The sequence below is a fragment of the Gnatocerus cornutus genome, chromosome 9, assembly GCF_029298725.1.
Source record: "Gnatocerus cornutus isolate USDA-ARS CGAHR chromosome 9, icGnaCorn1.1, whole genome shotgun sequence".
Classification (NCBI taxonomy): domain Eukaryota; kingdom Metazoa; phylum Arthropoda; class Insecta; order Coleoptera; family Tenebrionidae; genus Gnatocerus; species Gnatocerus cornutus.
The window spans coordinates 8,835,450-8,850,866 of record NC_142241.1 but is presented as its reverse complement, the minus strand read 5'-3'; the positions used below and the strand labels follow the sequence as shown (position 1 = coordinate 8,850,866).

Below are 15,417 nucleotides of genomic sequence, written 5' to 3'. Positions count from 1 at the left end.
ATCCTCCAATAAAATTTGTAATTTTGATAATTTGAGTGTTAAAGCTATCAATATGGGAAAGTTAATATTTTTAAACCGTGTATTAACTCTACCAAATTATAAAATTATGGAACAAAAGACACAACGTTAAAAAAATATATTTTAAAGACAAAGAAACATTTCTGACATACTTCACTAAAATTCGTAATTTTGGTAAATTTAGTGCCACAGCTATGACATTTACAGAAGTTACTATTTTTGAGTCGTGTATTAACTCCACCAAATTACAAGATTTTGGAGCAAAAGACAAAAATTCTAGAAAATTTTTATTTAATTAAAGACTAAGCAAAAACTTCAGATTTCAGTCTTACAGTTTTACACATTTCGAATTCAATTTTTTTTTTGATTTTACAATGTAAATCAATTTAAGTCACATTTTTCCCGGAATTTTTGTGCCTCATTTTTCCAGACCGACAACTGCAAAACTGTGCTAATTATTCCGGACGTTAACAAATTATTATTTTAAAAATTTCACACTTAAAAAAATGCAGATAGTTGTGCAACTCTTGAAAGCTGAATTGAGTCTACATTTTCTCTCAAATATCTAAAACTGTAGAGTTTGTAATAAGTTACACAGTAACATAAAACATTTACTGTCTATTTATGTTCCAAGTTACGAGTATATTTAAACTGAAACATTGTTGAGTAGAATGGATACGAAAATTGGTCTCGGATAAACAATAATACAATAATATTTAGGTACTTTACTAGAAAACAATTAATTGAATCGATTTAAGGCTTCGAATTGCTTTTATTCTCACCCGCAGCCCGCAACTAATAAAATTGTAACTTTTTGTTGTTGATTTAAAATGTACCTTAGTTTATCGATACTTTATCAGGAGTTCGACCATAAAGTAAATTCCCCGCTTCGCCGACGAGGAAGTTCCATTTAATAATTCATAAATCGCCAACTTAAAATATTGACGAAAACGTTAATATCTTTTATACCAACAACGTTGAACGCGAAATTTCCCAAGAATTTATGGTACGGAAAAATCTTGTCTGAAGAGCGCGAGCAGCATTCACCTCTTCAGTAAACACAAACAAAACTGCTGGATATTTTGAGCGACCTCTGTATTTTCTTTGAATATATTGTCGTGTCCGAGTTAACACGTTTATCGTTATGATATACGCAACAGTGTATTCTATTTTGGCTATTTTGTTTTCCGTTCCGTACACAAGATAAATTTTAGCGAAAGCGAATGATTTAATCAAACATTTCTAGGTCGGATTTTCCTGCATGAATGAAGAGAAGGTTCTTGGTTCACCCATAAAGATTCTCTAATTATTATCTGGCGTTTATGTACGACCGGATTTTGTACTATGCCCGTCGTAAATTTACATCAGTTTATTTACACAAGCAATATTCGTTAGATTGTTACAGATATGTCCGTATGGTAATGAGCACCGAGGACGGATAATGACCGAATATTCATAAAGCTCGACAAAAGCTCTCCTCTGTAAATAAACCAAAGCTGATAATACCTGCCGGTTATGTAGGATTTGACAGAATTACGTTTATTTGTTTAAATTGATAAAAAAAAACAGTCAAAATGAGCTGTTACTTTTTCAATAAAACACTCTCTCTCGAATTCTTCAAACTTATTATAACCATTTGATTGACTACTGAAGCGCAGTGAATTTAATTAAATTCCGTTTTTGTTTCGAAGCACTTTTTTCAATTCTGTTTAACGCGAGAGTTTTCATAATGAGTTTTCTCGCAATAAGTTTCCCAGCTTGAATTAATTTTATTGGTAATTCGTTCGATTGAGAGCATGTGTGCGAACAAGATTTATCGGTGCCACTGCAAATATTTGTCTCCTGAAAATTGACTTTGACCTTTCTTGTAAATATTTGTGTATTGGATTTCAGGGTCGATCAGCAACATTGACGGGGCGGAATATCATTGCAATAAAACTCAAGTCAGAAAGGTGATTTCGGGGGTTGTTGGAGCTGCTTCCAGTGTTACATCGATACAAGTAGCCAATTTACTGCGGCTCTTCAAAATACCGCAGGTAAGGATGAGCTTTTTATCGATTCCATTTTTTATCATCCGTCTGATTATCGTAATAAAAACCGTTTTATTTGGTGCTTTGTCAGCGAGGATTGAAGAGAAATTCCGAGACTCAAACATCATTTCTTGCGCAAAGCGGAACAATCGCCGTCTCGCCTGGCCTTTTTAAAGACATTTACAAGAATTATTTTTATGGAGAAGCATTTATTATTTGAAAAAAATTGGGGTAATCTGTCTCTGATATCGGTTAAGAATTGTAGCTACATTTTACATTAGCTCTATAAAAGATAGAAAAAGAACAGCAGGCGCTTCATAAAATGTGCAATAAAATTTTATTATTCCTGGCGCGGGACCGACATAAATGATAGAAATAGTGACTAAATTAGGTAATATCGTGATAAATGTCTCGCCGAAAATGCTAACGGTGCATCGAAAAGGAATTTATAGTTCCTGATATAACTCGTACAGAATACAAAAAGAATTACTTGGATTTTGTTCAGTGATCGTAACCACTGCCATTTTACAACTGCACAAGACAAAAGCTGTAGTGATGAGCTAATTTCTTGCTCCATGATATACGCTCGTATCTACTTAGTTGCTTGCAGCCTGAATACATAGTCCGTTTTATAGCACAAAAGAACTTGTACAATAAACTTTTAACAGCACACTTTCATCAACCCTTGAGTTACATCAGTCTACAGTGCGCTTCAAGGAGTTAATTCAATTTTAATATTTCTCGTTTTGGTGGTTATACATTCAAACGAAAAGTTTTGAAAATATAACTAATCTACCTATGTGAAGGTGTTAGCTAGTTGCAAACTTTACTGGGGAATTTGTAAGTTTGTTTAAGCCCGAGTAAGAAAAACTTGACGAGCTTGTTATTAGTTCCAAATATGCATTATAGTGTATCGACTGAATCCTTGTTTAAGCACTTCCAGATCATTTCTCTACTGAGTAGGAGGTAATTTTTTTTCATTCAATTTCAACGAAACTTTGGAGCCTTCGGGACGTAATGCTTTACAAATTCCCTGTAACTACTTATACCTAGAATGTTTTGACTATCCTGAGTGTTACAATATCGCATTTTTTGAAAGCATAGACTAATTGTTATTTTTAGGCCGCCGTCCTTTTTTAGATATATTTTCTTAGACCAGACATAATTTTTCCCAAAATTTCCTTATTTTTGTTTCAGTATACAAAAGTGTTAGTAAAATGAACAAATTCTATGATTTCTTTTTGTCTATAAAAACAATAACGTCAATAATAAAGTAAAACAATTTATTTAACACTCACATCAACAAATAGCATGTCTATTGGGGGTTTTTGGTTGTTCTCTGTTGGATACACTGCTGTTTGGTTTGACTGCCTTGATGTTGCACCAAATTTAAAATACTTTTTTTAACATTAAAATAATAAATCTCAATTCGTTTTGAATTTGTGATAAAAAAAAAATATATTGATCTAAAGAAAGGTCTGTATTTAGCTTCAGTATAAATTGCAAATTTTTCCCTAAAATAGAATAAAATTTCCTACATCCCTAGATGCTTTCCATCAGAATTCTCTGAGTAGGACAATTTTCTTATAGTTGCCAACGCTGATGATTTATTTTTATAGTTATAAGGCGAGCAACCTTGAAGAGTAATTTTATTTTTTTTATTTTTTTTTAGTTTTGTTGACCTAAAAACACAAAAAATCGTTAAGGTTGGCGAAAACAAAACATCCTAAACGTGACAGTCGGCAAGGGTGGTATCAGAATGAGCAGTTGACGTCTAAAAAATAAATTGATATTTTCTACATTGATAGATATATCAACTGGATCTTCAATACATCTCTTAAGTAACCTATAATAATATAAATGGATCTGACATTAATAACAATAACAAACTTCAAAGTCCAGTCCCAAAGAGCATTGGAATGATGCAAATCGCTAAGTACACTCTGATTTACCAAAAATTGAAGGTGATTTAATTTTTATGGTTTGTGGATGGATAAATAGTTTTTCGACTTCTGGCATGAATTTGAAAAGTTATTTACTCGTTTAGAGAAATTTTAACACAAGGGAAATAGGTTGGTAGCATCGCATTGAAATCGAACAATTTAAAAATTAATTTAAATTCAATTGTGTTTTAGTTGTAACTTTACTTAATTGGTTTACCGTTATTATTTTTAAAGGTTTTGGCTCCTAAATCGGCACACAAACAGACATAATAAACATTTATACAATGCTGCCAACTAGCAAAATACAACTAACTATTATAAATGATACATTTGACTTCATATGTCTTTTCTAAAGATGAAAATACATTTATTGAGCTTGACATTGATTCTAAAAAATTTTTATAAAAATTGGAATTTGTAATTTTGTCGCAATTTTGAAATATGGAGTGTCAGTAGAGATTTTTTTTAAGCAAAACTTCTTTGGCTATTACATCGCATCAAAACATTTTCTATAATTGTTTTGTAGAAATTTCTAGAATTTATTTTTCTAGTCTATGCATGCAAGAAATGAGAAATTTCAACACTCTATATTCGAAACTAAAGTATTTATTTTTTCCCAAAGTATTCTCAGCAAAAAATGTTCTCAAAAAACCCAAATTTTGGTTGAAATAAAACAAACAAAATTGCTGTGTGGCCCACTTGACCAGAATTTTCTCAATTATAAACAAACACGGGCAAGCAATGGAAGTACAGTTTGCCAACTTTGTGCAATCGCAGTCGCCAAATAAAATTAATATCGTTTTACTGTTTTGTTAATTTGCTTTAATTTTTGAGATCAAAGGGCATGGAATTTAATAATTGGCATGTTCACAGAACTAAATGCTAAAAGAGCGATTTGAATGAGCAATTTTTGTAAATATTTAATCAAACGTGGATTTGTCAACTATCCACCAGTTTTGGCAAATATTGCCTAATAGATACCATATAAACTAATAAATTAATAATTAATTTTAAATGGAAATTTTTTCATGTTATCAAGAATATTTTTTTATTTTTGCGCCCAAACTAAGTAATATTTTTCCATATTTCTAACTAATTACTAAGAAAGTCAGAACTGACGAAATTACAATGTTAAACTCCAGCTCCGGCTTTTCAAGTACGTCTGTATGTATCATGCACCAAATTAAACTAGAATAGTTACAGTAGAGCCCTCAAAGCACCCAAGTTTCAATCTTAAAATAAAGCAATATGTGCTTGTAGCCCCTTACTCTTAACTGTACCGTCGACTACAAAGTCATTCTCCAATCCCGTCGACAAAAGTGCATCCCTGAGGGAACATCACTGTTTGCTTTGCAGCAGTAGAACGAGAAGTTTTGCGCCTATGATGACATTTTAACAAACTAAATAGTTCAGGAAAAAGGTCCATGCTGTTACCCCGTCTTAAACAGATTCGAAACTATCCGAAACAGATCTGGAACGAGGTTACAATCCAGTGGAAACTTGGCGGACGGTTTTTGAATAAAAAACTGCTATTTGTTTCAATTCGTATTTAAACCTTTGCGCTTACTGCGTTAATTACGTAAGTGCGCGATAAGGGTTGTAATTTATGAAAATTCTCACGCATGACCATATGCAAACAAGATAGATAAACGCGATTTATGACTGCAAAAAAAAATATAATTCCGCTGTGTTTTGCCGGCGTCTTTCAATGTCGGAGCTTTGGTACGGTTAGAAATCAAAGGCGCTTTCAAGACTCAAAAGAATATTTTTAAAAAGAAAAGCAACCGCTTGATATGTTTGTGCAGGGAATTAGACCCACCAAAGGCTCATTAAAGTAACAATTTTAATAGGTTTGCTTACCAAAAACCGCGGAAAGATTCAGCCCCGTATCATCACAATTAATTCCCGCTGACTTAATAAACATGTTTACGCCAATCTCTTCAAACCCCCGTAAATATTTCCCTTCATTTTGGTCAATCCCCGTTCAACTCTGATTTATTTCCACTCTGCTAAGTAGAAATTTCCGAATAATATTATAATACCCATCTCGGACCGTCGTCAGTGGGGTCTAAAACACTCTTGGTTTTATCTGTGCTTTCGCTTTCTATTGTCTGAAGAATTCATTTGTAAGAACGGTTGTGTTCCAGTGACCGATCCAGACCCCGACCTGGAAAATGCTTGGTCGCTAGTGCAGGTCGCGTTTTCTTTTCCAACCTCCCGGAACTTATCTATTCGATTAAGAGCTTTCTACGCTCGATTTAGTTGAAACGTTTAGAAACGTTTTCCATGCCACAGTTTCATTTCCATTTCAGGAGACGTATTTGGAACGGGATAAAATTTTCAGTAATTTACGGGTGGTTTATGTGTTGTTTTTCAGGGATGATTGTGATGGACGGAAATTAAAAAAACACTTAAAACTGTCGTGTTTATTTATTTTTACCGGTTAGTGTGATTCTTATCTATTCGTTTCGCAGTTTTTCTGTCGCTATTAGTGGAGTCCTCCGCAATGAAAATATTGAGCAGTTGCGTGGGATATATTAAGCTTTTTGTGTTTCGTTCGAGTAACTGAACCAATTTTCGTTCGGATCCGTTGCATACAAATGGAACAATGAAGCTATATTACATTTGGATGCAGTTCTAAATCGCAAAACTGGCAGCGTAAAATAGTGTTGCTTAGCAAAATAGATCCAACTTAAATCTTAAAATAATGACAGGATTTACATACTCTAATTGCGGCTGCAGGCACGGATTCTGGAAACTCTTTTCTTTGTATACATTTAGATCTTTCCGCATAATCTATATTCCATTTTAAAAAACATTCACAATGAAAACAGTGCGCTCTTTGTTTCCAAAACTGGTGGATACCAGAACACGCTTTCTATGCTTGCTGTACACGATTTTCCAAATGAGCGGTTTTAGTAATCACAAAAACGCAAATATCGACTGTAAACGATCACGTTTTGAGAATATTAAAAAGAGTTTTTCTGTAATCACATAATTTCCTGTTGGACCTTTTAGGTAATCAAATCGTATTGACATTGCGAAATGATATTTAGAATCTCAGGACAAAACTTTGGAAACCTCAGGGATACATAAATCTTAATTTTTTATATGAGGGTGTGTCTGTACGACTTTAATTATCCCGATCGGGCCTCCCCAAACCTACTCCCTAAACTCCTTGAAAACTTTTCAAATAACCTCAAATCCCTCTGATGGATCGTTAAAACTTTTTAACAATTTACATCCTTATTGTGTTGCAAATTGCAGCATTGGGAGGTCATCGTTTGTAATTCAAAACATCCAAATTCATCCAAATCCGCGAAACAATTCGTTTAGACTGATTAATTTAATCGTCGATAGCTAAATCCTCTTCCAAATACCAGTCTCTACCGTTGAACTTAGAAGCGTTCATTGTTCCCCGACTAATTAATTAAGTTTAGGTAATGTATTGTAAGAAACACAGACAATAGAGACTAAGAAATAACGATTTACTTTAACGTGAAGATCTCCAGTGATCCCGGAAGAAAATGAAATTTTAGGTTGAGAAACGTCTTTGTTTGACTTTGTGGATGTAATATTTCCCGAGGAGGGGTTTGGGGTGTCACATGTACAGGAAACAAATAAGGGGAAAACTCGATCGATAGATTTGTTTTCTAAAGGTGGGTAGTTTCCCAGGAAACTTTTATTCCATGCTTGCCAAATTAAAAACGATAGACTGCTGTGTATCACGACAGAAATCTCAACTGAATGACTTTGAGTACTGTAAATTGCATATTTCTACGCAGGATTTTCAACCAGTAAATGTTTGACTTCGAAACAAAACTATTATTGTGCTCCTGCCGCTCAGCATTTCAATTTTAACGAATGGTAGATGCGCTGAGCTATCCCGTGTTCACAGGAAAATATTTCGAAATGCACGTTTAATAAAAAGTGCTTTTGATCTGTATAAATTTTGTCTCTATTATAAACACGAAAATATCGCACTTTGTTCGACTAATTTAAACCTCCGACTTTTATTTCAGAATAAAATTTGAAGATTTATTTCAAAGGATTGCAGACAGAGATTGCACGTAACAAATGAGTGAATGTGGTCTGAAAATTATTCATCTCTAGAAATTTAATTTTGAAAACAAACTGGAATTGGAGCTTTATTTATTTAGCATTTGGAGTAATGAAAAAGCCGCAGAAAATCTTTATTTACAAATAGTTTAGAAAACTCTAAACTCTAAACTAAAGAAAAACAGTCTATCAACATCGATCAGGGAAATATGGCCGATATTCCCAGTTTGTGAAATTTTCCTCCAAAATTAGTTTTTGATATTTTGAAAAGTGTCATGAGCAAAAAGAAAACTTAGACCTGTGACGGATGATCAAACTTTTTTATATAACGCCTCATTTATTTTCCTGTGTCAACTTTTCATTTAATTATGAGTTATAATTAACTAAATGTGCTCCAATTTTAGTACTTCTCGCTATACGATCGGTTTCTACTCATAAACTAATTGTATTAACGATTTAATGTACATAAACTTGAATTTAGTTTGTTGTAGTTCTAGCTCTGGCTGTATTTTCGATTTCTATGGACAATATTTTTCGTATTCAGGGAGATAGTAACTACGTTAACCCCTTCGAAATAGAAGGAAAACAATAAAACTTTATCTTTATGGGAACCACCGCAAGTTGCAAAACTTTTAATCTAAACTCTCGATGGATCGTTCACTTTCTCCTACTTTATCGCCCTTCTTCCTTAAAAGTTTACACAATAAAAAGTACAAGATATTTTTGTTCTCCACAGACCTTATATCAAATTAGTAGCGAAATGAAACTCTCGCTTTGAATACTAAATTTTTATTACAAGAGCTTCTTTATGTTTCAAGACAATAATGAAAGAACTGTGTATTTTATTTTTGTCACCACAGAGGCCTGAATTTATTACGATATAAAAAATAGTTCATTTTTTTACAAAAACTTTAAAACACGTCGAGACATTCCATATTTCAGTCAGTTTAACTCATCACGTTCGATGCACCAGAAGGACTGCAAAATTCAATATTGCAACTCGGCATAAATAACAAATCCGAAATTTATAATTTCTTGTGTCAGTTCCAAGATAAATTCGAAACATAAACGACAGATATTAAGATATTTTTGCTCCGATATTTTGTATTCATAAATCACTTTTTTCTGGTAAATCTGAAACTTCAACACTGCGGAACGTGATACAAATAAAACATTAAATAAAGCCCAACATGTTGACATAAATCATCGCGTTTTGCACAAATTTTACTCATTCCATGTACTGTGGATTTGTCACGACATTACCTTATCGAATCTAGTTTGTGTTTACATGTATCTCATCATGAAAGGATGCTTCGAGCTATGGATACATTAGAAGTCAGACGGATGATGTAAAGCCGGAGATGTTATCGACAGGTGTGACATGTGAAAAATAAAGCAGAAGACGAGGCATGTATAATTTCAGACGACGCTTTAAAATTTATTGATCAAAATCATACAATTGTTGGTCTTTCTTGTATTTGCCTTCGTTGGTGGGATTATTTGAGGGAGCAAAGTGGTCGGCAGCATAAACGTAATTTTTAATTCCGTGTAATATTCTGGCATAATTTCAAGTTTCAACCGTCCGTAAATTCGTTAACACGTTCCATAACACGATTAATACATTATTAACCAGTTCATTTTGGTATGGTAAAGCTCGCTTCTTTCGCAATTGCATTAATTAAACAGCCAGCGAGTGGTCTCCACGCCTTAAATGAATTCCTCTTTTTAATTATTTCCACGCGTCTTTTCATTTCATTAATTTTCGTCCAACAAAACACTGCAGACACTTTAATTTAAAATCACGATTACGATTCTTGTCTTGCCTTTTTGCCAATCACTGCGGAAATAATAATTATTGTTCCTTAAATTCTCCGAGGAGTTACCATCGAGGAATTTTAATCAGTCTATTATAAGTTAATAAAAGAAACAATAATTCGTTGGCGAAGTTTGGAAGCGTGGTTATAAATCGTTTAGTAAAGAATCGCGACGACGAAAGTTTTGTTGTCAGCTGTTAAAGAATTTGCAGAGTTTCGCACTTTCGTGTTCTATTCGATTTTGCAATCTTGCTTAAATGTGTCGTAATAAATGTATCCCGTTGAGGAAAATGTTCGTCGTTGTTCAATGCCGCCAAGAAAAATTCCTCGGAATACAACTCTGACGGGTGCTGTTTGCGTACTTGGCAAATATGCTCGCTAGTTTCACTGGTGTGTGGAACATTAAATCAACTTGACTTACACACTCCATTTTATGGAAATATATAGAGTTCCTTATCAGAATCACGCACGCTTACGCTCCTATTTTCATTACACCCACGACTATGTTACAGTCTATTTGTCAGAGTGGAGTGTGAAACTGAAACAGCTCCCGAATGAGGGGTGATCGATGGCTCAAACTTCAAACTTTAAGGCCCTAATACTGATGATAGGGTGATGGTCAAGTTGGAGGGTTAAGTTCAGGGCGCCTGTTGCTCCAATCCATCATAAATAATGTTCACTTGAGACTGTGAAAGGGGTTAAAATGAAGAAAATCAAAGCAAAGACCGCTTATTGTGAATGACAGCGATATTTTAATTAAATACATCCCAGGTGTTTCACCTCCCTTAATTACCTTTTAAGCACAGTGAATAGCTTGTACCAATTTAACTATCTTTGCAAGAACATTTGCGCAATGGCCTGGATCTAATTACAGCGAACTATATTGTTCCCGCAACGTCTTCCTTAAAGTGTAATTCCTCAACTTTCCGACGAAACTTCCGGTCGCATTCACTTTAATTCCCAGTGCATCATCCAACAATGCCTTGTAGCTGCATGGAAATATTTTCCACGGGCTCTAATCCATTACCACGACATTATTTATTCAAATTACGGCTTAATTTCAAAAGTAGAACCGCCTACGCGCGTCGCTACTTCAATATCGCACCTACTCTTCGTCAAATTCATTTTACATTTCGCGCTTATTGTTTCACATCCGGTTTTCTGCTTCCTGAGTTTGCTACATGTTCGTAGACTTTGGAAGCAGTGTCCTGTTTGATTTGCAGAAATTACGTTGATGTTACAGTGGAACACCATTGTACTACAAGTGCAGTTGGGGCGGTGGTATTTGAACATCATTAATACCAAGTCCAAAGTGCAGTAGAGGATTCCTGGAAATGTGATCCTTTTGTGGGGGCATCGAACATTGTCCACAATTGTTGCAATTACATCAAACTCGCCGAGACACGAATGGTACATCAAAAAAATCTAATAACTTTTTATTAAAGCGTCAAAGTTAGTAGAAGTTCAGTCTAATATATTAAATTCTAAAATTACTTTACCTACTTTTACTGGTGGTTGAAGCTCGTCGCCTTCAAAAATATTAGAGTTTTTTTGTAGACACGACTTTATCAAAGTTCTACTTATTTCGCAAAGTAAATCGTAAAAATCCACGTTATGAGTTTCCAATTTCAGCAGAGCGAGAGCTTAGATGATGACAAAAACGTATTTCTTAATGCCTCAATTTCGAAGCGTCACGATAATTTTTAAAGAAATGAAACTGACTTCTGAATCTTTTTACATTACAACTGAGATCAGCTCCAAAAAAACAAATAAAAACCGCCCCAACTCGAATTTTAATTTGACATTTCTGCTCTAAGTCTAACAAAATATATAAATCTCTGTTCATACGCAGACACCGTGAAACATCCAATTTAATTATTTTTTGATATACAGCCGCATCTTAGCTCGTAGCTAAACAAGTACATTTTATTTCAAAGCCTTGTTTTGTAATAATAAAAAAATACAAATGCTGTCTCAAACTGAGATTAATTTGTTCGGTACGTATGGGAACCTGGAATTTAATTTTATTCAGCAATTATTTTTCATTTATTTCAAAAACGTTTTTATAACAATCCCATTAATTTTTCCGGACTGTTGCGCCAAAAAGTGGTGCTAAAAATATCAAATTTCTAGCGGCGTTTCTTAGAAGTTTATCTAAACTTCGAAGCGGTAAACACGAGTAAAAAATTTCTGCTTAAAAGCATCCTGTGATGACCAATTACTAACTAAATATTTTTAAAATAAAGTGCTGTAAATTTCCGAAATAATTTATAGCATCCCGGCGCATCCACCATTTTTAGCATCCTATTCTGCATTGTTGTGCCCGGAAAAACTATCTGAAAATCGATGAGTCACGTCGCAAACTTTCATTCTTCAATTAGTCCGTTGATCGAGCGTTATAAATATGTAACAAAACAACGATAAATTTGTGGAATCTTCGGTAAGCTCGCAAACTTTCAAGCCAAGTTCGTCGTTCTTAATTAAAATATCATGAATGTGGCGAACCTTTTATGCTGAATAAATTAGGAAAGCGACTATGAAAGCGCCTAATCTGATTATTTTTAATTGCTTTTTATTAACATCGCTGAGGAAGAATGTCTTTTTTCAGGTGTCGTTTTTTTCGACGAGTCCAGAGCTGAGCAACAAACAGAGATTCGAGTTTTTTACCAGAACGATTCCATCGGACCACTATCAAGTCAAAGCGATGGTAGATATCGTTATTTTAATGGGTTGGAGCTACATATCTATAATCTACGAGGAGTCCAACTACGGGATTAAAGTAAGTGGAGGTAGAAAGCTTTTAGAACAATGCAGTTAATTGAATTTTTAATTTATATGAAAAGTTTAAGAAATAATTTTCTCTTGTTGAATATGAAAAAGTGTTGACTTTTCGAATTGCAGAAAATAGGAAGGGATGTCTAAATTTTGCAGAAAAAGAATTGCAAATAAAACTCACCCTTTGAAACCAAAGATTCGTTCTATTTCCTCAACATCCAAACCTTTATAAAAGTTTAAACCCAACAAAATTACTTTAAGATCGAAAGGAATTCCCATTTCGGAGCAATTTTGCTGCTTTTCACTTTACTTAGATTTACGCAGGCAAACGTTAAACAAGAATCCAAAATGCGTTACGAGTCGTGCGACTGCACGAATTGCGGGATGTTTGTACTGAAGAGTGCCAATTAAGTAGCGGCCATGTTGCATTTTCAACTTCATAAAATATTCTAATTGAGCGAAACCAACAAATTTCAAGAAATATCTCATGTCATCACGTTCCGTTTTAATTTAAGTTCCAATATTTGCTTACCGATTCGGATCGTCAAAATTCAAAACTCGTAATCCGAAAATCACTCCATCACCCTTTACTTCCTTCCCATAACTTATCTTTAACCCAACCAATCCATCCAATGTCCTCCCAATTTAAGACGCTCCGTAAAATCCTCTCACGTCTCTTTCAAACCGCCATTGTAAAAAAAGTGCTCGTTTTTTTGCTAGCTCCGGTTGATTCTCGGCTTCCGGAAAAGCGAAATCCGAGATTATTCCGATTTTAATTCTATCCGCTATGCCGTCACCGCCACCAGCTAAATTTTATCAAATAAATTATGTGTTCTTTTCCGTTGCCTGATACCGAATTCTCGTAAAAACGTATGACGCTCTAATTTGGTTAAAAGAGCTACTTTAGATTTATCCGCGGTTAATTCGGCAATTAGGTGAAATGAGCTATGTACGGATTTAATGGCAAAGTAAACTCGTCGGGGCCTAATCCGATTTATTTTGAAAAAGCTTTTTTCTCGATGGAAAGCTTTGAGTTGGCTGGAAAGAACACAAAAAAATCAACGAAATTGGTGGTTATTTAATGTCTTAATAAATAGTCACATTTTTTACGTTCGATGGTTTACTTTATTTCCACGATTTAAAATGAAACAATTTTTCAATATTTGAAAGTAATCTCCGTTGAAATCCGAACTACTGCTTCAATATCTTTCGCATCAAATTCCTTTAATAGTCTTCCGCCCCTCGTTTAAATGACAACCACTGCGGTGAATGAGAAAATCTGAACTATTCCGCGGCCGCAGCCTCCGAAATTCCGAACATATTTCCCTGAAAAAACAAGCATTTTCTTCGGAACAGAACGGGAAACTAAGTTTTAATTTAGAACGAACAATTGTGTGGCCATTAGCAGTGTTTTAAGAGTGAAAGTAAGATCTCGGTAGGTAAGTGGGGACACTATATTGTTAAAGTTTGTCGTTCTAAGTTCCAACAACACTTGACCCAACGTGACAACAAAAGCACTTTGTGTGGAAGGTCCCATCTTTATATTGATTGGGGTTCAGTCGTTATATTATATAACATTATGAATTTATAAGATGTAGGAGGATGAAAAGTTTCAAACGAACTCCAGCGCGACTGCTTTTGATGTCCCAGAAGCGTAAAAATGTCAAGCAGATTAATATGTAAGAACCGGTGTCGCTTAGCTTCCAATTATAAATCTTTCGTTTGATTTATAACCTGTCAAAAGTAAGAAAACGAGTGAATGCAAAGACCAATTTATTTCTCTTCTTAATTCATCAAAAGACAAAGTTTCGGAACAAAAAAGAACGATTTGTTTCTAACAATAGCAGCTATAGTTTAATGAACGAAAATTCCGGAAGATTATTAATATAAATTGGATTTGTGACGTTTTGTCTTGGGCATTTCCGAAGCCATTCATTTCGTTCGAGAAGTTTTGATAAATCCGGTGTGACAAGTTCGGAAAACTTGATCCGGTATTTATCTATGGGATCAGCGCCACGCGAATCATAAGGTTTCAGTATTTTCAAGTTTATCGATAACGTTTTCCATTAGTTCTATCAAAGGATATAACATGTCCAGATGTTGTGTTCCTCTTTTATGTCAAGCTTTATCGCTAAGTGGTTATGTTTTTCGTCGGGTCGCCGATTTCTCTAAATTACACACATACGAGATCCAAGTGGACAACGCTAATCTGGGGACGGAAATATCGCCAACTTTATCAAATGGACACAACTCCGATGGGACGGGGCCAAATCCGATTTACAGCCCCAGTTTGACGTATTGTTTCATACGCTGGTTGGGCAGGCGTGCAGAGCTGTTAACACAATATTAAAGAAATGTCATGATCAAAAAGTCAGCCTATATTCCTTAATCTTTTTTTACAATTTCAACAAAACTTTAGAACCTGCGGAACGTATTGCCTTATAAATTCTCTTAAATAATAGTTGATAAAAATTAATTAGAATAAATGGAAAATACCATGTTCTTAAAGATTCCTACCAAAGTTTCGATGAAGTTGGAAAGAATTTAGTTCACCTGGATTGACTCTCTCAATAGACCACTAAAACTTCGAACGTCAGTCGAAATATGTGCGTGAATATCTTATCAAACTAATTTTTGTGCCTTTCGCCATAAATTCCCTAACAAACGAGCACAGTAGAAAATGTTTTTCTACCAGTTCCTGATACAACCTGTCTAATAAACTACGTTATGTAAGTTACGAATGATAAAAGGGGCAACTCCTTGACCCAGTTGTCGAAA

At 34.4% G+C, this 15,417-nt stretch overlaps 1 protein-coding gene across 1 annotated transcript in view; it reads left to right on the top strand.

The window, feature by feature from the left end:
* LOC148168612 (metabotropic glutamate receptor 2-like) overlaps positions 1–15,417 on the top strand; it is a 144,316-nt gene that overhangs the window by 109,643 nt on the left and 19,256 nt on the right. Inside the window, exons 7-8 of the mRNA XM_088046796.1 lie at positions 1,912–2,054; positions 12,473–12,643. Coding sequence (XP_087902922.1) covers positions 1,912–2,054; positions 12,473–12,643 — 314 coding nt within the window. The remainder of the gene's footprint in view (positions 1–1,911; positions 2,055–12,472; positions 12,644–15,417) is intronic.